General features: G+C 48.2%; 1 protein-coding gene across 5 annotated transcripts in view; it reads right to left on the bottom strand.

The window, feature by feature from the left end:
• Positions 1 to 22,690, bottom strand: part of CTNS (cystinosin, lysosomal cystine transporter) — a 28,017-nt gene extending 5,327 nt beyond the window's left edge. For 2 of the 5 annotated variants that reach the window (XM_002718866.5, XM_051825366.2), the window contains exons 1-5: positions 22,553 to 22,690; positions 20,271 to 20,350; positions 14,935 to 15,013; positions 13,647 to 13,731; positions 61 to 164 (exon numbers count right to left, since the gene is read on the bottom strand). In XM_002718866.5, coding sequence (XP_002718912.3) covers positions 61 to 164; positions 13,647 to 13,731; positions 14,935 to 15,013; positions 20,271 to 20,331 — 329 coding nt within the window. In that variant the 5' untranslated portion in view covers positions 20,332 to 20,350; positions 22,553 to 22,690. Of the gene's footprint in view, positions 1 to 60; positions 165 to 13,646; positions 13,732 to 14,934; positions 15,014 to 20,270; positions 20,351 to 21,790; positions 21,908 to 22,552 lie in introns of all 5 variants that reach the window. The other 3 variants (XM_051825363.2, XM_051825364.2, XM_051825365.2) reach the window with 3 other exon arrangements.

Raw genomic sequence — 22,690 nt, 5'->3', positions numbered from 1 at the left:
AAAGACAACCCCCAGCTGCCCAGCATGGCCGCCCCTCCCCATGGAAGCAGACTCGCCTACCCGGTCTGGTTGGAATTATTTTGGTGCAGATAAACGGTGACTTGTCCAACATTTTGAGACGTCACTTGAAAAGTGGAATTTGTCTCTCTGGGAGGCACCACGACCTGTTAGGAAAACTAAATTCAATCCGAGGTCACTTGCAGTTACGCTGGGTCCCATTGCGTGTCTGGCTCCAGGGTGTGCACTAGGATGTGAGGGACAGATCACATATGGACCCTGCCTCCCAAGAGCTTCCTGAGCCCAGGGAGAAACCCCAGGCTAGCCAGCTAACTTGAAACCCCACACCTCTGTGTCAGACTTTCTGCCCTGAGTCCCTGCCCTGCCTAGTCTCTTCCTCTCACTAGCCACACGACGTCGGGTGAGTTATCTAAACTCTGGCCACAGGCTGCTCATCTGTAAAAGGGGACAACAAACATGCCTACCTTACAGGGCTGCTACAAATGCCAACACGTTCACAGCTGGGAGAAGTATCGGAGAGAGATGCAAGATGGCAGAATAGGGAGAGAGTTTATTGCTCTATTCTAGGGGAAGATAGTTTAAAAAAAGCAGAGAGGGAGAAAACAGCAGAGGAAACTGTCACAGGACACTACGTGGAGGGTGTGGACATGTACAACTCAGGACCCAGCAGCTGTGAGTCCCAGCACCCACTCTGGAGAGTGAGGTGAGACCATACTGCAGCAGTCCAAGCCATTTGCAATAAAGCAGCAGGAAGAGCATGGTGTGGGCCCGGCTTGTAGCCCTGTGGGGGACAGTGTATCTGCCAAACTAGAGGGGAACAAAGGGGGGCACGTTTCTCTCTCCCCAACCACCCTGCACTGGCATCCTGTAAGAAGTCGACAGAGGGCAGGTGCCACTTTGGATGCACATAAGAGCTGCACCAACTCATGTTGGCACGCCCAGCATCCAGCAAGGGGAGACACCTGAGTCTGGCTGGGAGCACTGACAGGGAGCTGCGTGCTTGTGACTGTGGGAGGCTTGTGTGCTGGGAATGTGAAAATACTGTGGCTGCGTGGGAGGGTGCAGGGTATGGCTGGGTCTTTGGGCAGTCACTGTGGGCAGCTCCACATGCTCAAGGCTCCCTGATTCCCTGGTGAGGGTCATTGCTGTGGGATCCGTACGTACACTGAGACAGATCCTTTGTGTGGTTCTGCGGCAGCGGGGACAAATATTGTACCCACTGGGGCTAGTGCCTAGGCATTGGTCTCCTTGGAGGAAAGGAGGTGAGCGTGAGACTATGCCAACAGAGCAGAACAAAACTCCCCTCTGATTAAAAAAAAAAAGAGAGAGAGATTTACCAAACCCAACCTGGCTTTCACTTTGGATACTCCCTTCACACTGGCGTGCTGAAGAGAGCTCCCTGGCCACACCCACCACACGCCTCTGAGTATTCACTGAAAAAGTGGACACTCCACTAAGCCAGAGAGGGATGGTCCAAAGGTAAAAGCTATCACGGGGGAAAAGAAAATAAAACAAAACTAATACCTCTATAAATGCCTAAAAATAAACACAGAAATTCAAGAAACAAGAATAAGACAACATGATGCCCCCGAAAGAAGACAACACTTCAATACTAGAATGCAGATGAAGAGATTGAAGAAATGCCAGAAACGGAACTCAAAAAATTGATCGTAGGGTTACTTAGAAGTAATCAGAAGCAAATCCATGAACTAATGAAATCTGTACATGACAGAAAATTTTTCCCATGAAATTGAGATCTTAAAGAGAAATCAAAATGAAATTTTGGAAATGAAGAATTCAATAGAATAAAAAAAATGCAGTGGAAAATCTTAACAACAGACTCAGTGAAGCAGAAGAAAGAATATCTAAGTTAGAAGACAAATTGCGGCCGGCGCTGCGGCTCACTAGGCTAATCCTCCGCCTTGTGGCGCCGGCACACCGGGTTCTAGTCCCGGTTGGGGCGCTGGATTCTGTCCTGGTTGCCCCTCTTCCAGGCCAGCTCCCTGCTGTGGCCAGGGAGTGCAGTGGAGGATGGCCCAAGTACTTGGGCCCTGCACCCCATGGGAGACCAGGAGAAGCACCTGGCTCCTGCCTTCGGATCAGCGTGGTGCGCTGGCCGCAGCATGCCGGCCGCAGCGTGCCAGCTGTGGCGGCCATTGGAGGGTGAACCAACAGCAAAGGAAGACCTTTCTCTCTGTCTCTCTCTCTCACTGTCCACTCTGCCTGTCAAAAAAAAAAAAAAAAGAAGAAGACAAATTGCTGGAAATTTTACAGTCAGATCACCCCCCCCCCCCAAAAAAAAAGAAGAAACTAGAAAGCTAAAAAATAGTGTTGGAAATCTATAGAATATCAAGTGAATAAAGGGGTCTTAGGAGTTCCTGAAGATGTAGAAAGAGAGAATGGATTAGAAGGCCTGTTAAGTGAAATAATTACAGAAAAATTCCCCAATTTGGAGAGAGACAGGGACATCCAAGTATAGAAAGCACATAGAACTCTTAGTAGACATAACCAGAAAAGATCTTCAGCACAACACATTGCAGTCAAAATCTCTACAGTAAAACATAAAGATTCTAAAACGTGCATGAGAGAAATGCCAGATTACCTTCAGAGGATCTCCAATTAGACTCACAGCAGACTTCTCATCAGAAACCCTATAGGCTAGGAGAGAATGGCAAGATATATTCTAAGTCTTAAGAGAAAAAAACTGTCAACCCAGAATATTGTACCCTGCAAAACTCTCATTTATGAATGAAGGTGAAATAAAGATCATTCGTAACAAACAGAAACGGAAAGAATTTGTCACTGCCTATCCAGCCCTACAAAAGATGTTTAAGGATGTGCTGCACACAGAAGCATGGTTATCACTACTAAAGAAGGCACAGGAAGAAAATCTTCCAGTAAAAGCACAAAGGAAATCCAAAGTAAAAAATAGGGATATTTATCGAAACACGGCAGAGCAAAGTCATTACTCATCAATAGTCACCTTGAATGTAAATGGTCTCAACCCTTTAGTTAAAAGAAATAGACCGATGAAGAAGTGGGACTTCAGCATGGAGTAGCATGTGCCATACCCCGTGCATCCTGCTCACGGTCAATAGGAAAGCCTTCAACGTGACCAAAGGCAGCAGGCTGCACGGCCTGGCGGACCATATGGAATATTTGCGGTAGGGATGCCTCCAGAAGACTGGCAACATTTTGTCTAGATAAAGATGCACTTAGAGAGGAATATGATGATCTCTCAGATTTGAATGCAGTACAACTGGAGAGTGTTCGAGAATGGAAAATGCAGTTTAAAGCAAAATATGATTATGTGGGCAGACTCCTAAAACTAGAAGAACCATCAACATATGCAGATGAAGCAGATACCAAGGATCACAATAAACAGGCACAGTCAGGGGCCTTCAGAACGGCAGCTCTTCCTGCCTCTTCTAGTATGTCCAGTGTCTTTGGGTTTGATTCACCTCCTGCAAAAAACATTCAATAGGCTGTGTACGAGATATATTTGAGTCTCACTATGCGGATTAGAATACTAGACATTATTTATGCTGCCAAAGCCATTGGTTGCGGTTGTTTGTAATGTCTAATGGGGCTTCCTCATCCTGAAAGGAAATGGATTTTTTTTAAAAACCAAGAAAGTCACAAGTTTTTTTTCTCCCCCTTTTTTCCCCTTTTTTCTTCTCTCCTCTTTTTTTTTTTTTTTTTTTTAAGTTTTCAAATATATCAAAGACAACCAGATATGTATTTACTACTCAGGTGTACAAATCTCCTCAAAACACAAGGGACTCCTGTTTCACATGGTGTTTATTTTAGCACTGAGGAGGGAGGAGACCGTGGCAGGGAAGGTGAAGCCTGCACATCAATTTGAGTACTTTAGGTTACTGAGAAATTGAGATGAGAATTAACAAACATTTCCGTTTGGGCTTTGTCAGGGGAGGAAAGAAAAAGATAAGCTTCTAAGAAATCTTTGTAAATTAGGAGATGAGATTTCGAGTGGGTTTAAGTTAGTTAATTCTCCAACAGTGAGATCATTTGAAACCTGTTTATCCCATCCCTTCTCCTAAGTCAGATCAATATTAACTGTGCCTTATTTCACTTACATAGACCTGAATTATTTTTAGGGTAAGCCCTTATATGAATACAGAAGTCATTATAAGCAGCATTGAGACTGAAGTTAGAATATTCTGTTGATTGCAAAACCTTGATATCATTCTGTGTGTAAAGAATGTAAAAGGAATATTCAGTGTTAACTGTCATATATATTAATATACACAAACATAATTAGCATTGTAATGGCCAAATGCAGTTCCCATATTTTTCTCTTTTCAAAAAAACTGAAAAAACTAATCAAGTCTTATTCTCCAACAGCTGCCTAGTTTTAGGAGTCTGATCCTCACAGCTCACTGGTATGGGTGCACGGGCTGGGGCTGTGGCGTGGATGTCTGTGTGGCCACGTCTGAATGTGTGGGAGAGCGTGTTGGAAGGGACTCTCTGCAGATACTGTAAATACAAGTACCATTTTAATAAAGCATGTACAATAAACCAAAATAAAAATAAAAGACACAGACCAGAACGGATTAAAAAATAAAACCCATCTATTTGCTGCCTACAAGAGACACATCTCACCAACAAAGATACATGCATACTGAAAGAGAAAGGATGGAAAGATATTCTATGCTAACAAAAACCAAAAAGAGCTATCCTAATATCAGACAAAGTAGACTTTAACACATAAACTTTTTTTTTTTTTTTGACAGGCAGAGTGGACAGTGAGAGAGAGAGACAGAGAGAAAGGTCTTCCTTTGCCGTTGGTTCACCCTCCAATGGCTGCCGCGGCCAGCGCATTGCGCTGATCCAAAGCCAGGAGCCAGGTACTTCTCTTGGTCTCCCATGGGGTGCAGGGCCCAAGCACCTGGGCCATCCTCCACTGCACTCCTGGGCCACAGCAGAGAGCTGGCCTGGAAGAGGGGCAACCGGGACAGAATCCGGTGCCCCAACCGGGACTAGAACCCGGTGTGCCGGCGCCGCAAGGCAGAGGATTAGCCTATTCAGCCACGGCGCCGGCAAATACATAAACTGTTAAAAGAGACAAAGAAGGGTGCTATGTAATGATTAAGGGATCAATTCAACAGGAAGAAGTGACTATTATAAACATATATGCAACTAATTACAGGGCACCTGGCTATTTAAAATAAATGTTAATGAATCTAAGGGAGACATAGAATCCCATACAATAGTAATAGGGGACTTCAATAACCATCTTTGGTATGGACAGATACCAAATGGACAGCAATAGACAGATCAACCAGAAAGAAAATCAGCAAGGAAATAGTTAATAGACACTATAGACCAAATGGACCTAACAAATATTTACAGAACTTTCCATGCTACATTCGCAGATTACACATTCTTCTCAGCAGTCACGGAACTTTCTCTAGGATTGACCACATGCTAGGCCATACAACAAGTCTCAGAAAATTCAAAAAAAATCTAAATCATATCATGTATCTTCTCTGACTACAATGGTACGAAGCTAGAAATCAACAACTCAGGAATCCCCAGAACATATGAAAACACATGAAGACTGAACAAAATGCTCCTGAATGAACAGTGGGTCACAGAAGAAATCAAAAGAGAAATAAGGGGACGGTGCTGTAGCGCAGCGGGTTAATGCCCTGGCCTGAAGCACCGGCATCCCATATGGGCGCAGGTTTGAGACCTGGCTGTTCCACTTCCGATCCAGCTCCTTCCTATGGCCTGGGAAAGCAGTAGAAGATGGCTCAAGTCCTTGGGCCCCTGCACCAGAGGGGGAGACCTGGAAGAAGCTCCTGGCTTTGGATTGGCACAGCTCCGGCTGTTGTGGCCAACTGGGGAGTGAACCATCGATGGAAGACCTCTCTCTCTCTCTGCCTCTCCTCTCTGTGTAACTCTGATTTTCAAATAAACAAAATACATTTTAAAAAAAAGAAAACTAGGCTGGTGCCGCGGCTCAACAGGCTAATCCTCTGCCTGCGGCACCAGCACACCGGATTCTAGTCCCGGTCGGGGTGCCAGATTCTGTCCCGGTTGCCCCTCTTCCAGGCCAGCTCTCTGCTATGGCCCGGTAATGCAGTGGAGGATGGCAAAAGTGCTTGGGTCCTGCACCTGCATGGGAGACCAGGAGAAGCACCTGGTTCCTGGCTTCAGATCAGCGCGATGCGCCGGCTGCGGCGGCCATTGGAGGATGAACCAACGGCAAAGGAAGACCTTTCTCTCTGTCTCTCTCTCTCACTGTCCACTCTGCCTGTCAAAAAAAAAAAAAAAAAAAGTTTATGTGTTAAAGTCTACTTTGTCTGATATTAGGATAGCTCTTTTTGGTTTTTGTTAGCATAGAATATCTTTCCATCCTTTCTCTTTCAGTATGCATGTATCTTTGTTGGTGAGATGTGTCTCTTGTAGGCAGCAAAGAACTAAAGAACTAAAAAAATTTCTGGAAACAAATGAAGATGATGATACAACATATCAAAACTTACAGGATACAGCAAAAGCAGTGGTAAGAGGAAACTTTATAGCAATTGGTGCCTAAATCAAGAAACTGGAAAGGCACCAAATAAATGAGCTATCAATGCATCTCAAGGACCTAGAAAAACAGCAAGAAACCAAACCCAAAACTAACAGGAGGAAAGAAATAATTAAAATTAGAGACTAAACAAAATTAAAACAAAAAAAATACAAAAGATCAGCAAAGCAAAGAGCTGGTTTTTTGGAAAAAAAAATTGACATACCATTGGCCCAACTAACCAAAAAAAAAAAAAAAAAATGGAGAAGACACATATCAATAAAATTAGAGATGAAAAAGGGAATGTAACAACAGGCACTACAGAAATAAAAAGAATCATCAGAAATTACTACAAAGATCTGTATACCAACAAACCAGAAACCTAAAAGAGATGGATAGATTCTTGGACACATAGAATCTACCTAAATTGAGCCATGAAGACATAGAAAACCTAAAAAGACCAATAACCAAGACAGAAATTGAATCAATCATAAATACCCTCCTAACAAAGAAAAGCCTAGGACCAGATGGCTTTACCATTAAATTCTACCAGAAGAACTAACTCCAAACTAACTCCTCAAGCTATTCAAAACAATTGAAAGGGAGGGAATCCTCCCAAATTTTCTATGAAGCCAGCATCATCTTAATTCCTAAACATAAAAAAGATGCAACAGAGAAAGAGAATTACAGACCAATTTCCCTGATGAACACAGACACAAAAGTCCTCAACAAAGTTCTAGCCAATAGAATTCAAACAACACTTCAGAAAGATCATCCATCCAGACCAAGTGGGATTTATCCCTGGTATGCAGGGATTGTTCAACATTTGTAAATCAATCAATGCGATACAACACATTAACAAACTGCTGACCAAACACCAAATGATTAGATTAATAGATGCAGACAAAGCATTTAATAAAATACAATACCCTTTCATGACGAAAACTCTAAGCAAATTGGGTGTAGAGGGAACATTCCTCAACACAATCAAGGCAATTTATGACAAACCCACGGCCAGCATCCTACTGAATTGGGAAAAGCTGGAAGCATTCCCACTGAGATCTGGAACCAGACAAGGATGCCCGCTCTCACCACTGCTATTCAATGTAGTCCTGGAGGTTTTAGCTAGAGCCTTTAGGCACGAAAAAGAAATCAAAGGGATACAAGTTGGAAAGGATGAAGTCAAACTATCCCTATTTGCAGATGGCATGACTCTATATATAGTGGATCCAAAGGACTCGACTAAGAGACTATTGGAACTCATAGAAGAGTTTGGTAAAGTAGCAGGATATAAAATCAACACACAAAAGTCAACAGTCTTTGTATACATAGACAATGCCATGGCTGAGAAAGAGCTTCTAAAATCAATCCCATTCACAATAGCTACAAAAAAAAAAAAAAAAAAAAAGTACCCTGGAATAAATTGGAATAAATTTAATCAAGGATGTCAAAGATCTCTACAATGAGAAATTAAAAACATTAAAGAAAGAAACAGAAGAGAATAAAAAAATGGGAAAACGTTCCATGTTCATGGTTTGGAAGAATCAATATCATCAAAATGTCCAAAAGCAATTTATAGATTCAATGCAATACCAATCAAAATAACAAAAACATTCTTCTCAGATATAGAAAAAATGATGTTGAAATTCATATGGAAACACAGGAGATCCTGAATAGCTAAAGCAATCTTATACAACAAAAACAAAGCTGGAGACAACACAATACCAGATTCCAAGACATACTACAGGACAGTTATAATCAAAACAGCCTGGTACTAGTATAAAAACAGATGGATAGACCAATGGAACGGAATAGAAATGCCAGAAAGCAATCCATACATCTACAACCAACTTATCTTTGACAAAGGAGCTAAAATCAATCCCTGGAGCAATGAGTCTCTTCAACAATTGGTGCTGGGAAAACTGGATCTCCATGTGCAGAAGTATGAAGCAAGATCCGTACCTTATACCTTACACAAAAATCCACTCAACATGGATTAAATACCTAAATCTATGATCCAACACCATCAAATTATTGGGGAAAATTGGGCAAACCCTACAAGACATTGGAATGGGCAAAGAGTTTTTGGAAAACAGCCCAGAGGCACAGGCAATCAAAGCCAAAATTGACAAATGGGATTACATCAAATTGAAATGCTTTTGTACTGCAAAAGAAACACTCAGCAAAGTGAAGAGTCAAGCAACAGAATGGGAGAAATTATTTGCAAACTATGCATCTGATAAAGGATTAATAACTAGAATGTATAAAAAGATCACGAAACTCAACAACAAAAAACCCAGTTACAAAATGGACAAAAGTCTTTTTTTTTTTTTTTTTTTTTTGACAGGTAGAGTTACAGTGAGAGAGACAGAGAGAAAGATCTTCCTTCGTTGGTTCACTCCCCAAATGGCTGCTACCACCAGCGCTGCGCCAATCCGAAGCTAGGAGCCAGGTGCTTCTTCCTGGTCTCCCATTTGGGCGCAGGGACCAAGCACTTGGGCCATCCTCCTCTGCCCTCCTGGGCCACAGCAGAAAAGCTGCACTGGAGGAGGGGTAACCAGGGCTAGAACCTGGTGCCCATATGGGATGCCAGTGCCGCAGGTGGAGGATTAACCAAGTGAGCCACGGCGCCGGCTCCCTACCCTCAAGTTGTTTTTTTTTTTTTTTTTTTTTTTTTTGACAGGCAGAGTGGACAGTGAGAGAGAGAGACAGAGAGAAAGGTCTCTTCCTTTGCCGTTGGTTCACCCTCCAACGGCTGCCGCCGCCGGCGCGCTGCGGCTGGTGCACCACGCTGATCCGATGGCAGGCGCCAGGTACCTATCCTGGTCTCTCATGGGGTGCAGGGCCCAAGCACTTGGGCCATCCTCCACTGCACTCCCTGGCCACAGCAGAGAGCTGGCCCAGAAGAGGGGCAACCAGGACAGAATCCAGTGCCCCGACTGGGACTAGAACCTGGTGTGCCAGCGCCGCAAGGCAGAGGATTAGCCTAGTGAGCCACGGCGCCGGCCTACCCTCAAGTTCTAACCAGTAGTTTCCACCACCACAGGCAGTAGGCAGCAGGGGATGGAGCTGGCCGGGGAGGGGCCAGTGAGGCAGGCTGGTATTCATAAAGCTCATCCAAAAAAATGGTTTGACTTTCACTGTTAAATCTATTTAAAAAACTGGATTATAGGGAGCTAGGCATTTGGCATAGTCGCTAAGATGCCACTTGGGACACCTACATCCTATATTGGAGTGCCTGGGTTCTAGTCCTGGCTGTGCTCCTGATTCCCCCTTCCTGCTGATGTGCACCCTGGGAGGCAGCAGGTGACGGCTTGAGTATTTGAGTCCCTTGTACCCACATGGAAGACCTGGGTGGAGTTCCAGGCTCCTGGCTACAGCCTGGCCTAGCTCTGGCTATTGGAGGCACTTGGGAGAGTGAACCAGCAAATTGAAAATCTCTCTTTCAAATGAAATGAAAATAAGTATATAGAATTAAAAAGTTGGGTTGGTACCACAGGCTGGAAGCAGATTGCCAGAACCTGCTGTTAGAACCAATGGCTTTCCTGCATGCTGGCCTCTGACCCTGGGGCAGAAGCAAGGTCGTGAAGAATGATGCTGTCCAGTGCAGTGTGGTGCTCACCAGGGGCGAGATTCACCTCTCACTTGGGGGCTCCTTAGCTCCACACTGCTGCCTCCTTCCACAAGTTTTTCAGATCAGAGGTTCCTAACTCTGAGCCTGATCAGGTCTCACCGCTCCTCGCCTTCTAGGGGCGCAGAGATAACTCGCAGTCCATCTCTACAGCCAGCCAGGGCCTCCCACCACGGCCTCAGCCCTGCAGCCTCTCTTCCTCCTCTGCCTCAGTTTTATTAGGGTATCACTGGTAAATAAAAGTGGTATGTATTTACTGATATACAAATACACTGAAGTGATTACAGTAAGCTAATCAATATACCCACCATCCCACATATTGATCAGTGTTTCACGGTCGGAAAATTGAAGATCAACTCTCTTAGTGATCCTCAAGTACAGTCACATGTTGCTTAGCGACAGGATACAATCTAAGAAACATGTTATTAAACAATCTCACTACTGCAAACAGTACAGTATGTACTGACACAAGCTAAGACAGTCACGGCGTCACTGGGAGATAGAGTATTTTTTTTTTTTTTTTAATTTGACAGGTAGAGTTATAGACAGTGAGAGAGAGAGAGAGACAGAGAGAAAGGTCTTCCTTCCGTTGGTTCACCCCCCATATGGCCGCTACAGCCGGTGTGCTGAGCAGATCCTAAGCCAGGAGCCAGGCGCTTCCTCCTGGTCTCCCATGTGGGTGCAGGGGCCCAAGCACTTGGGCCATCCTCCACTGCCCTCCTGGGCCACACCAGAGAGCTGGACTGGAAGAGGAGCAACCAGGACTAGAACCCGGTGCCCATATGGGATGCCAGCACCGCAGATGGAGGATTAACCAAGTGAGCCACAGTGCTGGCCTCAGGAGATAGAATCTTATGGGAACAACACTCTATATGTGGTCCTTGTTGACTGAAATGTGATTATGTGGTACACAAATGTACACGATATGTATTATTAATTATAGCCACCAAGCTGTACAATAGATCTCTGGAACTTATTCACCCTGCATTGCATTCCACTTGTTTTTTTCTTATTTTTTAACCCTCTGAGTTGCTTTCCCTATGGATATCTTTTAACAGTTGAATGGCAACTGGCTCAAATCCTTGCTAAGGTGGAAATACGGAACACACAGAGAGATGACTGCATAAAGCAGGAATGGGCATTTAGCCTAGTGGTTAAGATACTGCAGCCCAGAGTGGAGTACTTGGGTTCAATTCCTGCTTCTGGCTTCTGACTCCAGCTTCCTGTCAATGTAGAGCCTTAGAGACAGTGATGATGGCTCAAGTAAGTGATTCCTGCCACCCATGTGGGAGACCAGGAGAGCATTCACAACAGCTGTGGCCCCAGCTTGGGGACTGAACCCGCTGATGACAGTTCTCATTGTCTGCCTCTGCACCTCTCAAACAAATTAAAAAATTAAAAAAATACATAAAGCTACAAATAATTTTCACTATCACACCAGACAGCCTCTGGTACTGGCTTCTACAAATGACACCAGTGGTGTCTAAGAACACTGCTTCACAGGGGCCAGCATTGTGGCACAGGTACTGGCTTGAACCTCGGCTACTTCACTTCCAATCCAGCTCCCTGCTAATGGGAAGGCAGTGGAAGACGGCTCAAGTCCTTGGGCCCCTGCACCCATGTGGGAGACCCGGAAGAAGCTCCTGGCTTCAGCCTGGCCTTTGCAGCCATCTGGGGAGTGAACTAGCAGATGGAAAACCTCTTTGGGCTGGTGCTGTGTCACAGCGGGTTAATGCCCTGGCCTGAAGCGCCAGCAACCTATATGGGTGCTGGTTTGAGACCCAGCTGCTCCACTTCTGATCCAGCTCTCTGCTATGGCCTGGGAAAGCAGTAGAAGATGGCCCAAGTGCTTGGGCCCCTGCACCTGTGTGGGAGACCTGGAAGAAACTCCTGGCTCCGGATCAGCGCAGCTCAGGCTGTTGCGGCCAATTGGGGAGTGAACCATTGGATGGAAGGCCTCTCTCTCTGCCTCTCCTCTCTGTGTAGCTTTTTCAAATAAATAAATAAATCTTTTTTTTTTTTTAAAGGTGACTTGAAAAAAAAAAAAAAAAGAAAACCTCTCTGTCTCTCCTCTATATATAACTTTCAAATAAATAAATAAATAAATAAATAAATAAATCTTTCCAAAAACAAAGAAACCACAACTTCACAATCTTTACTGTGGACCCAAATCTTCCAGGGGTCTTGCTAACCTGTAGACTAAATCAGTAGGTCTAGGAAGCAACCTGAGATTTTGTGTTTCTAGGTTTTTAAGCAAGGCCAATGATGCTGATCCCTGATGGCTTTTCTGAGTTGCAAGGTCTTAGAAAATCATCTTAGGAACTTCCACATTCTCAGAACCACTTCTTTCTTTTTTTAAATAACTTGAGAGACACCTCCCATCTGCTGGTTCATTTCCCAAATACCTGTAACAGGAAAGGGCTGGGTCAGGCTGCAGCTGGGAGCTGGCAGTGGGAACTGATTACTGAAGCCATCACTGCTGCCTCCCAGGGTCTGCATTAGCAGGAGACAGGGGCTGGGAGTCAAACCCAGGTACTCCAATAGGGGTTGTGGGCAGCTTAACTACTAGGGTAAATGTCTACCCCACTTTTTTTTTTTAAAGATGTACTTCATTCTTTTTAATAGTTGTGTAGTATGCCGTAGTAGAAATGATTCACAAAGTATTCACCCATTAAAGTTCATGAATATAGGCTGGCTCCAGAGTACTGCTATAACACTAGTGCAGTGGGCATCTCCATACTTATGTGCACATGTTTCTTTGGGGCAGGTTTCTAGAAGCTGAATTACTATTTTTTTTTTTTTTTTTTTTTTTTTTGACAGGCAGAGTGGACAGTGAGAGATACAGAGAGAAAGGTCTTCTTTTTTATTCTGTTGGTTCACCCCACAACGGCCGCCGCGGCCAGCATGCTGCGGCCGGCGCACTGCGCTGATCCGAAGCCAAGAGCCAGGTGCTTCCTCCTGGTCTCCCATGGGGTGCAGGACCCAAGCACTTGGGCCATCCTCCACTGCACTCCCGGGCCACAGCAGAGAGCTGGCCTGGAAGAGGGGCAACCGGGACAGAATCCGGTGCCCCGACAGGGACTAGAACCCGGTGTGCTGGTGCCGCAGGCGGAGGATTAGCCTAGTGAGCCGCGGCGCTGGCTGAAGCTGAATTACTATTAACAAACAAAGTGAGTTTTAAATCTTGAAGGATACCAATATCCTACTCCTGGTCCTAAGAAGGCTGAGGAAGTTGTTTAGCAGGTCTTCTCTGGTCCTCTCAGAACCGCATCCACCTCAGGTTTCTCGCTATCGCATCTTCATGGCACATAATGCTCACCTCCCAGAGGAACATGGCCAACGTCACAGACTGCCAGGCTGAGGAGCGGGCCTGGCTCGGTGACCACTCCCCCACGCTCCCTCCTGAAACGCGCTTCTTCACCTAGCATTTTCCCCACGCACAGGTGAGGAGCTGTTACTTACTTCATCAGGCAGCTCCAGGATGGTGACGTTTTTGGAACGGAAGGTGACTTCCAAAGTGATCACCAAGCTAGTATTTAACGGATGCCTGTGGAAGACAAGAGTCTGATCACTGCCGTGAAGTTGGATGCTGAGATCTCAACCAGCCCTCTGGATTCTACACGGGGCCCACATTTCTCAAGCAGCTAGAGCTAGGAAATACTATGTGCGCATCCCCGAGCAGGCAGGGATGGGAACCCCCGTCTCTGAGGCATTTTGTCTGAATTAGGAGACCAGAAATCCCTTCAAGGTGGGTGAGACCTGAGGAGGCAGCAAACTGGCTGGAATGACACATTGAGGCACCTAGAGGTAGACTGGGTCACGGTCCCCTGCTCCAACGGGAAAGGTTTCCCAGAGCGGAGCTCAAGTCTGAGCCAGGGCCTTCCCAGCAAGGCGCCAGGGGGAGCAGAGTGTGCAAGGCAAGCTGGAGGTGTGTGGCCAGGTAAGTTGGACATGCTGACTGATAGCAGCCCACAGGAGCATCACATCTGGGCTTAGAGTCCGGGAGTTCGTTTATAAAGTGGCAGGATGACTTGGGAGACTTATAAGGTGTTGCTGGTGTGCAGAGATGGCGGGAACTTGGAATGGCCTGGTAGGCCTGCGAGGAGGCCTAGGAGCCAGAGCTTTGGTTTGAGATCAGCCTCCCAGGGGAGGGCAGGAGAGGGGAGAGGCGTAAATAGAAAAGGACAGGCTCTGGATCTTCATCTCAGGGCACCCTCACAGCTGGGAGGCTGGGGCAGGACAGAGCAGCCAAGGGCATAGAAGGAAGAGGTGGGCCCTGCAGTCTGGCCTGGAACCCTCATACTTAGAATGAGCAGATGCCAGCCAGGACCAGACCAGGCTAAGACTGAGCATCGCACAAGAGGGAGCCATGTAATGTGGCCACATCCGCTTTTGGAAGTGGCAGAGCAGCACTCAGCTCTGTGTTCCTTGTCCTTCAGGACTCCCCTAAAATATCTGGCGTCTGAAAGGAGCACTGTGAAGGGTGGCATCCACTTCTGGTCACTCAGGGGCTCTCCTCTCTTGGGGAGGAGGCTCTGCCCTTCCTCATCCTCCTATCCAAAGGATTCAGTGTGGGTCAGATGAGGGACCTGGCTCTGCAGCCCCCTGCTGGCACCACTGCTCTTCCCCTGGCCTGTCTTAAGAGTGTGGAAGTAAGAACATCACATCTGAAATATGAACAGACCAAGCCAGGGATCAAGCTGTGGGGAGAGTCCAGTGGGCTGAGGACAAGCTGGACCTGAGAACTCACCCAAGGGTGACGCTGACGTTGGTCGAGCTGCCATTTTCCAGCTTCACAACAGGAGGAACGGTGAGGCTGACGGTTGACTCTGGAAAGACCCCAATCAGTGATGTCAGTCACTAGGTCAGAAAGCTCAGGCCCACGAGAAGAATCTGAGATGATGGGCCTGAGATCTGAACCAGGAGTTCTGACCTCTACTGTCTTTTCTTTTTTCCTTTTTTAAAGATTTAATTATTTATGTGAAAGTCAGAGTTACACAGAGAGAGGAGAGGCAGAGAGAGAGGCCTTCCATCCAATGGTTCACTCCCCATCTGGCCACAATGGCTGGAGCTGTGGCAATCCAAAGCCAGGAGCTTCTTCCAGGTCTCCCACGCAGGTGCAGGGGAACAAGGACTTGGGCCATCTTCTACTGCTTTCCCAGGCCATAGCAGGGAGCTGGATCAGAAGTGCAGCAGCCGGGTCTCGAACTGGCGCCCACATGGGATGCTGGGGCTTCGGGCCAGGGCATTTACCTGCTGTGCCACAGCAGAGGCCCCTCTGACCTCTATTTTCTAGGCCAAGACACAGAAGGTCTGGAGGCCACGTTGTGGGCCTGGAAACCCAATGTCCTTGTTATGCTGTTTCCCCCATGTGCTGCCAAATTCAGAGACAGGAAGACACAGGCCAGAGCAAGAAACACTGGCCCTTCCTCCCACTCCTTGGTCGGCAGCTCTGGGGGTCTCTAGAGATAGTCTGGGAACCATGGAGCCCAAAAGTGATCACAAAGGAATCCAAGCCGTGCTCTGCAAGAGGTGGACTTAAACCAGTTCCTCAGATGGACAGCACAAGATCTCCTCTGTTCACGGAGCTGAAATAGCCCTGAGATAGCCCTGCCTCACAGGCTGCAGGACTATGCATGGCCTACAGGTCAGGATGCTGAATCTTGAATGGGACAGCGGAGGGCACTCACAAGGGGAAGCAAGTGCTTAACTCTGATGAAGGTCTCTGCAGGGCGAGGGGTGGGCAGGGCCCAGCTCTCCCTCCATCCAGACCCCTCAGAGGCAAGAGATGAAGAGCCAAGATTGGAAATTTTAGATGCTCGAGTTGGGACTTCCAAATGAGCTAATTCAACCTGTCCTGCCTGATTCCTCTTCTCAGTACCCCTACCTGGTAGGTGTCTTCCTGCATACTTCCTGCAAGAGTAACCTCATCTCCTCCACAGGGCTCGGCCTGCCTTGAACTTGTGCTGTTGGATCTGGCTCGGGTACCCGGAACCTCTCCTGACCACACCTGAGCTGCCTTCTCCACACGAGTCCTGCACGTGGCATTGCAGACAGGGAGGGACTGCTCTGCCTTGTGGGGTCCCCACCCTGGGCAGGAGGTCCCCACCCTGGCCCTTGCAGAAACCAAGCTTCTCAGGTCCTGGAGCCACCTTTGACAACCAGGCCCCTTCTTTGTCGCACTCACTGCTCTGATATCAGCTGAGGCTTTGTTCGGCTTATGTAACTGGGCAGCAAGACGTATTGTCCCTGTTAAATTTTACCTAGAGCTGAGGATCATGCCAGATATGCAAGTGCAAGAACAAATCACCATGCAGGGGTACTGAAAGGGATGCCTAGCAGCCACCTTACCTCTGGGTCCCCACGGCCAGTACTTGCTGCTTTCCAGGGGGCACACTAGTGGGAGGCAGGAATCAGAAGTGGAGCCAGGACTTAAACTCAAGCACTCTGATGTGGGCGTCCCAAGCAGCATCTTTTTTTTTTTCCCTTGGAGATTTATTTGAAAGGCAGAATTACAAACAGAGAGGCAGAGACAGAGAGACCTTCTATCCACTGTTTCGCTCCCTAAATGGCCACAAGCGCTTGGACTGGGCCAGGCCAAAGAAAGGAGCATCTTCTGGGTCTCCCATGTGAGTGCTGGGGCCCAAGTACTTGGACCATCTTCTGCTGCTTTCCCAGGCACATTGGCAGGGAGCTGGATCAGAAGTGGAGCAGCTGGGACTTGAACTCGCACTCATATGGGATGCTGCTGTTGCCGGCAGTGGCTTAACCTGCTGCGCCTCAACACTGGCCCCCTAAGCAGCATCTTAACCCCTGCACCAAACACTCACCCCTATGAACTTTTTTTTTTTTAACACAGCAAAAAGACTGACCTTTATTATCGCAGCAGAGCCCCATGGATTTCTTGGAGTTCCCTTGTACTAGACCTTTTGTAGAAGGGGCCTGAGCCTGTGTGGATTTTGGTATTCACAGGAATCCTGAAGCCCAGGACGCCAAGGGATAACTGTATTTGTTGGTTCTGATTATTATCTTGCAATAACTTGTAATATCTCATAATAACTGCAGGAAATTTGAACCTAGATGGGAGGTGGTTAGGAAGTAAGAAGCATATCTCGGAAGAACACATTTTAAATTCCATCCTGGGGTAGCAGCCTCTATACCTTATAAGAATGACCAATAATGAGTCACGATGGGGCCATCCCAGGTTTTAGTTTTTACCTTACACTTATTGGCACCTCTCCCAGTCTGTACCCTACCCCGTGCCAGCCACTCTGCTATACTCTCCACTCTCATTTTTAATCATTACAACAGTGAGAGGTCAGCATATAAGGAAACCCAGAATTCCAGGAGGGGATTATCAGGTATCTTGTCCATACAGCTCAAAAACGGTGGAGACAAGATTCAAATCCAGACCTGTGTTGTCCAGAGTCCAGGTTCTTGACTACAGATCCACTATGTCAAGAGTCCACCCACAGACATCAGAGACAAAACCCCCTGAAGGCCAATCATCTCACCTATGGTCTTTGATGATCACCTCCCAAAGCAAAGAGTAGAAAGACTCAGAATGAGGTTAGAAATCCAGTGCCATGGGGCCAGTGCAGTGGTTTAGGAGGTTAAACCTCTGCCTATGGTGCCGGCATCCCATATGGGCACCAGTTCAAGTCCCGGCTGCTCCACTTCTGATCCAGCTCCCTGCTAATGGCCTGAGAACGTGGTAGAAGATGGTCTAAGTGCTTGGGCCCCTGTATGTACCTGAAAGACCCAGAAGAAGCTCCTGGCTCCTGGCTTTGGATCAGCCCAGCTCCGGCCATGCAGCCATTTGGGGAATGAATCAGCGGATGGAAGACCTCTCTGTCTCTCCCTCTGCCTGTCTGTAATTCTGCCTCTCAAAATAAATAAATAGGGGCCTGTGACACAGTGGGTAAAGCCACTGCCTGGAGCACTGGCATCTTATATGGGTGCCAGTTCAAATCCCGGCTACTCCACTTTTTTTTCTTAAAGATTTATTTATTTATTTGAAATTCAGAGTTAGAGAGAGAGAAAGAGGTCTTCCATCTGCTGGTTCACTCAAGTGGCCACAAGTGCCAGAGCTGTGCCGATCCAAAGCAAGTAGCCAGGGGAGCCAGGAGCTTCTTTTGGGTCTCCCACGCAGGTGCAGGGGCCCAAAGACTTGGGCCATCTTCTACTGCTTCCCAGGCTATAGCAGAGAGCTGAATCGGAAGTGGAACAGCCAGGACTCGAACTGGCGCCCATATGGGATGCTGGCACTGCAGGTGGTGGCTTTACCCACTACGCCACAGAGTCAGTCTCTGCTCCACTTCCAATCCAGCTCTCCACGATAGCCTGGGAAATCAGCAGAATATGGTGCAAGTCCTTGGGCCCCTGCATCCACGTGAGAGACCTGGAAGAGGCTCCTGCTTCCGATCATCCCAGCTCTGGCCACTGGGGCCATATGGGGAGTGAATCAGTGGATGGAAGCTCTCTGCCTCTGCCTCTCTGTAACTCGGCCTTACGAATAAATAAATAAATAAATCTTTAAAAAATAAAAAAAAAAAAAAAGAAATCTGATGCCAGTTACTCGGTTTTACTGCAGCTTCCACTATGACACTCAGGAAAGGAAGCCACGTGACTGGGCAGGAACCCTAGCCAGGTTCTAGCTTGGTTACTGTCTAGCTTTGTGACTCTGGGGAAGCCTCCTACCCTCTCTGGGCCTTAGCTTCCCCTCTGAGTAACTGGAGTGGTTTTAGCTGAATTTTGTGCTCTTTCCTAGGGGAACCCATTAGCAATGTGCACACACATTGCAGCCATGGTCCCAGGGAATGTGACCCTGCAGGGCTAGAATGAGACCCTGGCATCACCAGAAACTCTGGGCCCCACAGCCCTAAGCCCTTCGCTTTTGTGGAAACTGCTTATTCCCAAGGTGAGACTGCCAAGTGACAGGACCGGACTGGTTAGCAGACCGGCAAGGGCTGACCAGATGACCTCGCCTCAGATTCCAGGGCCCAGTGACCCTAAGTGTACAGTCTTTACTCAGGGCTCTTGGGTAACTTCAGCAGGAGTGCTGCTCTTTTCCCACCTGAACTCTTCATTAAGGGATTTCATTTGGGTTTTGACAGCAACCAAGCTAATGATCAAAATGGGCCCCGCACCCTACAGTGCTAAATAAAGCTCTCTGGGGAAGGAATTTCAGAAATGTCTAGGGCACTGGAATAATTGCTAGAATGACACAAGCCTCAAAAGCAGTCAGCCCTCCTCTCGGGAGGTGCAAACCCTGTCACCAGCCTGTCCCTGCTCCTCAGTCCCTAAGGAGATGCAACACAGACTCCTGTGCCTGGCAGAATCAGGAACAATGGGTGGGGGGAAGGGTGGTCACCTGTCTGTATTCTCAGGGCTTACAACTTTTTCTGTAAGGCCACAGGGCAGGGCAGGAACCACAGGAACCATTTTTCACAGATATTTATCCCATAATGCTGCAGACTCACAATTCGTCTTTGACAGTCAATCGCAAAGTCTGACTTGAAGAACCAACTACTGGGGCCAGCGCCGTGGTGTAGTAGACAAGCCTCTGCCTGCAGCGCTGACATCCCATATGGGTGCCGGCTCGTGTCCCGGCTGCTCCTCTTCTGACCCAGTTCTCTGCTGTGGCCTGGGAAAGCAGTAGAAGATGGCCCAAGTGCTTCGGCCCCTGCGCTCATGTGGGAGGCCTGGAAGGAGCTCCTGGCTCTGGATCAGCCCAGCTCTGGCTGTGGCGGCCATCTGGAGAGTGAACCAGCATCTCTCTCTCTCTCTGTAGCTCCACCTCTCAAATAAATAAATAAATCTTAAATAAATTAAAAAAAATAAACATTGACTTTAGTGACACAGAAAAGGAAACAGGGACCCCAGGGCAGCAGGCCAATTACTGGTGGAACCATCTGGCTTTTTGAGAAACTCCCGGACCCCAGACCAGGGTCTATCTCACTACAGTAATGGCCACTCGGCCTGGTGAGAGCAGGCAGACACACGTGATCTGGATGGCACCAATTCCTCGACAACCAACAGGACAGGCTACTCATGTGGGCCATGACGACTCAGTTCTGAACTTACCACATTTCTCCACAAGCTTCAGGGAGAAAAGGATAAAAATAATCAGCCAATTCCTTCTCATGGTCCACAGCTTCCCAGAACTAGAAGGAAAACAAACGGCATGAGACATTCCTGTTCAGGTTGAATCAGCTCCAGAGGGACAAGCCACCTGGAAGCAGGCAAGGGACAGCTCATAAAGGACCTGCCTTCACACTCTGACCTCAGGGGCTTTGCAGCACAGCCTCAGAGACCGGGACCCCGAGAGGACTTATCTTTGTGTGACAGAAGGGGAAACAAGTGGGTTGTGTAAAGTCCCACTCTGAGGAAGTGAACACAGGCCTGCATTTTCCCTTCTTCAATTGCTTTCTGCAAACTTAATTAACAGAAAGAATGTTGTTTTATTGGCTTGGGGGTCTCCGCCCTCCCCAAACCAGTTCCTTTTCTCACTCCGCAGATGTGGAATCAGAACTGAGAAACTCAAACATGTGCCCAGCAAGTCCCCCAGCCCCAAAGGCTGAGACCCCCAGGAGGCCAGACAGACACTGAGAGCCAAGTCAACTAAAACGTTAAAGGGACAGGCATTTGGTGCAGCGTTCAAGTGCCTCTCGGCACCCCTGCATCCCATATCCAAGCGCTTGAGCTGAGTTCTGGCTCCGCTTGCAATCCAGTGCCCTGCTAATGCAGACTCTGGGAGGCAGCAGACGATGGCTCATGTACTTAGGTTCCTGCCATCCACGTGGGAGACACGGATTGAGCTCCTGGCTTTGGCCTGACCCAGTCCTGGCCAAATTTGGGGATATAAATTTGGGGAATAAATTAGCAGATGGAAGATCTGTCCGCTTTTCAAATAAAAAACAAACATTAAAAAACACATTGATAATTATACACAACTGGCAGCTTGTGAAAGCAACAAGATAGCAACGACATTTCACAACAATGGCTTTGTCTCACATGCCCTTCCTCCTGTAAGTTCTAACGACCTCCCAGGCCTCCTCCAGATGTCCAGCTGTCACTTGCTTTAAGCGGTCTCTCCCACTCCTCCAGCCCCCGCCCAGGAGCAGCCTGGAGTCAGGTGTGGCAGCAGCTCCTCTCCGCCAGGAATCTCAGTGAGTCCTGGCCTCTGTTCCCCAAGTGCAATGCCCCGGGTCTCCCACCTCCAGAGGGGTAACACAGATGGGACAAGGCACGTGTGCCTAGAGACGCGTGCGCAGGCTTCCACCTGGGCTCCCACATGTATTAGTTGTGCGACTTTAGTTGTGTGACTTAACCTCACACTTCAATCTCCTAATGAGAAAATAGGGACGGTAGCATCGACCTCATAGCATTTCAGATTGATTGATTGATTTGATAGCCGGAGTGACAGAGACGGGGAGACAGGGAGAGAAATCTTCCATAGGCTGGTTCACTCCCCAAACTGCTGCAACTGCCTGATCTGGGCCAGGCTGAAGCCAGAAGCTAGGAATTCTATCCTGGCCTCCCATGAGGGCAGCAGGGGCTGGAGCACTTTCGGCCATCTTCCACTGCCTTCCCAAGCACATTACCGGGAAGCTGGATCAGCAGCCCAGTAGCCAGAACTGGCAGCAGCACTCTGCTATGGGATGCCGGCCTTGCAAGCCGAGGTCTTCCACATGCGCCACGACACCAGTTCCTGCTAACACCTAAAAGAGAGGAGTTAGAAAGCCTTCTCGGCTGGGGCTAAAACTGGCTCTTGAGGGGAGGGGGAAGAAATCGTGGCTACCACAGTGGTTTGTGGCCTTCCAAAGGGCCACAGCACACACGGGAACAGAGTTTTATCAGCGGTATTAGAATTTCAGAGAGGGACAGCGGTTGACAGGGATGAAAAGGTTGAGAAACAACCGGGAAGCGATAACAGCTGCCGCCCGGGGCATCCAGCAAGCACAAAGCATTGGTTGTTATTTTCTTCAATGTTATTGAGCACGGCAAGGGCCAGGTGTCCTCCCTTCCCACGGTCCGAACGCCCTGGAGGGCAGGGTGGGTCTCCTGCTGAGTCCCGGGAGCCCGGCGCGCAGCACCAAGTCCACGGCGGCTCGCCTCTCCAGAGCAATCGGGAAACTCCTCGCCTCACACCAGCTGGTGCCGGGGCAGGGGCTCCCGCGCGCTGGGGTAGACCACCCACCCTGCCCCAGCCGCCTGGGGTCCCTGCCTCGCCCACCACCACCCGGGCCCTCCAAGCTGGGAGGCGTTCGGCGTCGACAGCCGGGGCTGGTGGCACAGGACCGAAGCCCGAGGGGTTATGTCCGCGGTGCCGCGGGGAAGGCTGTCGGGACCGCGCCGGCTCTCACCTGAGAGCGCCCCGGGGCTCGGGGGACGGACCTCACGGGACGCGTGAACCTCGCGCCAGGTGTCGCTCCGGAGTGTGCCGGGCTCCCGGGCTGGGCAGACTTTGTGTGAGGGCGGGACAGCGGTCACCTGACCCGAGC

The sequence above is a fragment of the Oryctolagus cuniculus genome, chromosome 17 (genome assembly GCF_964237555.1).
Source record: "Oryctolagus cuniculus chromosome 17, mOryCun1.1, whole genome shotgun sequence".
Lineage (NCBI taxonomy): Eukaryota > Metazoa > Chordata > Mammalia > Lagomorpha > Leporidae > Oryctolagus > Oryctolagus cuniculus.
Note: the sequence above shows the minus strand (reverse complement) of the source record. Positions and strands in the feature narration are given on the sequence as shown.